Source organism: Sorex araneus, chromosome 3 (assembly GCF_027595985.1).
Source record: "Sorex araneus isolate mSorAra2 chromosome 3, mSorAra2.pri, whole genome shotgun sequence".
NCBI lineage: Eukaryota > Metazoa > Chordata > Mammalia > Eulipotyphla > Soricidae > Sorex > Sorex araneus.
In genome coordinates, this window is record NC_073304.1 from 174932481 (window position 1) to 174935360 (window position 2880).

Here is a 2880-nt window from a genome sequence, read left to right on the forward strand (position 1 = left end):
ACAATGGAGATGTGAAAACCTGCACCCTCCAAGAAGTGCTAAAGCTGTGAAGACATTTATCTCTGTAGAGTAGAGTGCCTCTCCATGATCTAAAAGATCATTTTATGTATCCTGGCACACGAGACACTGAAGGATCAAAAAGAAGCAATCCATAAGCTGAACATGAAATTCAGTCCCTGTCCATAGATATTAAAGGAGTATCTTTGGGACCAGAATAACATGGAGATAAACTAAGAAATATGCTCACTGTCTTTTGTGCCAACAGAGGAAGTCAAAAGGACACCAGAACCAAGAGCAGTGTCTCCAAGGCTGAGGACCGAGGTGTTGCATTTGGGAGCACAGGTACCATGCGTGGCACCCCATGCAGGTATGCCCTCCTCAGAGTGAACGTCAGAGAACGAACTGAGGGAAAAGTATTGCAGGCACAGTCAGAGGTGGGGAAAGAACATAGAGTCTACCACATCCCTACCAGGGTGCCTGAAGAAAGGGTTTCTGGGAAACCCCATTATAGAGAAACAGAAGGGAAAAGTGACTAGAGGGGTATTCTGGGGCTGTCCTTAGGAACATGTTCATGTTCACAGTAACTTGAAGTGTGTAAAGAAAAATTATCATTTGCAAAGCTAATCTCTGAAAACGCAGAACTCTATAGTACCTCTAGCTTTGCTGGAAACGGACTTCATTTCTCACAAAATGTGTTACTGGCTTACCTTGTGTTATATATTAGTATATTTTTAAATCTGTAATTTTTTTCAAATTCTTGAGAGAAGGTGCGTAGTAGAAATAAATGTAAATGCAGGGAAAATGCAAGACCTGGGAAAGGACCATCAAATCACCAAGAGACAAACTATTTTAGACTCTCTAGTCAAGGACTGGCATAATTTAATCCATAACTTCCTCAGAGGGAATAGAATATGGTCCTTGCTAATTTTTCTTTGAAGACATTTACAAATAAACCCACTTCACATAATCAATGAACAGAGAACAATAACACAATGTAAATGCTTGCTCGACTAACAGCTATGAGCTTTTGTGCAATCTATCTCAATTACTAAGATCTGATATATCTTTTACAAGGAACAAAACTAGAGAGCAAATCTTAGACAGACATTCTAGTTTTATGTCTTCAAAAAAGAGAGAGCATAATCGCAATACCTCAATAACCTTAAGCGATTCTGTGTTGCCGCAAAGGAGGGTGAGGCCTTTACCTTTTCCCTAAGGTGTTTCTCAGTACATTCTTTACATCCTTATTTCTCAAACTGTAGATCAGGGGATTCAGCATGGGGATCACTGTGGTGTAGAACACAGAGGCCACCTGCTCCTGGGCCATGTTTCTGGAGGGTGGCCTAAAATACATAAAGATGATAGAGCCATAAAAAACTCCAACTGCAGTCAGGTGGGAGCCACAGGTACCAAAGGCTTTGGACCTGCCCTCAGCGGAAGAGATCCGAAGAATGTTAGCAATTATAAAAACATAAGAGATGATAATGGTCGAGGTTGATGTCAGCACATTGAATCCACCCACATAGATCACCAGAAGCTCATTGACATGGGTGCTGGAGCAGGAAAGCTTTAGAAGAGGAAATACGTCACAGAAGTAATGGCGGATGACATTGTCCCCACAGAAGGAAACCCTAGTCATTGCAATTGTGTGGGCTAAAGCACCCCATGTCCCCATGGTATAGACCCCAATCACCAACATATTGCACACCTTTGGGGACATGGTGACACTGTACAGCAGAGGATTGCAGATAGCTACATATCTGTCATATGCCATTGCCGTTAACATAAAACATTCTCCTATAGCAAAAAAACAAAAGAAATAGAGCTGTGTCATACATCCAGGATAAGAAATAACATTTTTTTCCAACAAAAAGTTTCCTAGGAGTTTGGGTGTAACTACTGAGGAATAAAAGAGATCTAAGAATGACAAATTACCGAGGAAAAAGTACATGGGAGAATGGAGCTTGGAGTTGAAAGCGATCAGGAGGATCATGCCCAGGTTCCCCACTACAGTGACCCCATAGATGCCTAGAAACAGGAAGAAGAGAGGCAGCTGGAGTTCTGGCCGGTGTGTTAATCCTTCCAGGACAAACTCAGAGACAGTGGAGTGATTGCACCTGGTCATTTCCATCAGGAGACAGGGGACGTGTGACTAGGAAAAAAGAGAAACCACAGAAATTAAGAAAGTGCCATTCATTAGTCTGATGATTATATTAAGTAGTGGGACAAAAAGTAAAGCATGATCATGCAATTGAAACAAATATTGTCTAACAAACAAGAGCTGGCCCTTGGGTGCCCTCAAAGACTACTAGTATTAGAACCACTAGGCACCTAACAATTACAACTGGGATGATATTTTATTGGCTTCATAGAACCATTGTGTACTTGGTTCCTGTTCAGCAAGGACATTTCCTCCAGCAACAAGAGGCCAAGGAATTCACATAACAAGACAAAGATGAAATCCAAGGAAATTCAGGCCATGACTAACTTTAACTATAGGGCCTTCAACTTCATTCTGAGTTACTGAAGCGCTGGGAATAGCTTGTTCTCTCTTTTTCTCTTCAGAAAAAAGCTTTGACTGCATTAAGTCTAAGATTTTCTCTGAGGAGGGCACAAGAAGTAAGAAAAATACAGCTTTCCCCTCTGCTCCACCTTGCCAACAGACAGGAAACTGAAACCTTAGCACTTCTTTTCCGTGGCACTGTGAGGATCTGATCAACCTCCGAGGTTGAGCACTGTTATTATAGGCTAAGAAGGTTACCTAGATAAGCCACATCACAGGAAGCACTGGAAAAGAAGACTTAGAATCTGTCTATGGCCTGAACATTTTCAAAGTTATGGCTTTTTCTTCTTTTTTTTTTTTTGTATTGTGAGATAATT

General features: G+C 41.3%; 1 protein-coding gene across 1 annotated transcript; it reads right to left on the bottom strand.

Moving 5' to 3' along the window:
• Positions 1-1201: 1201 nt before the first annotated feature.
• LOC101536829 (olfactory receptor 151-like) lies at positions 1202-2131 on the bottom strand. The gene has a single exon (XM_004604775.2). It carries the CDS (start codon positions 2129-2131, stop codon positions 1202-1204), a length of 930 nt encoding a protein of 309 aa, XP_004604832.2.
• Between the last annotated feature and the right edge of the window lie 749 nt (positions 2132-2880).

Excerpts from the sequence above, each read along its gene's own strand:
- LOC101536829 (XM_004604775.2), bottom strand. The coding sequence starts at position 2,131 with ATGGAAATGACCAGGTGCAATCACTCCACTGTCTCTGAGTTTGTCCTG.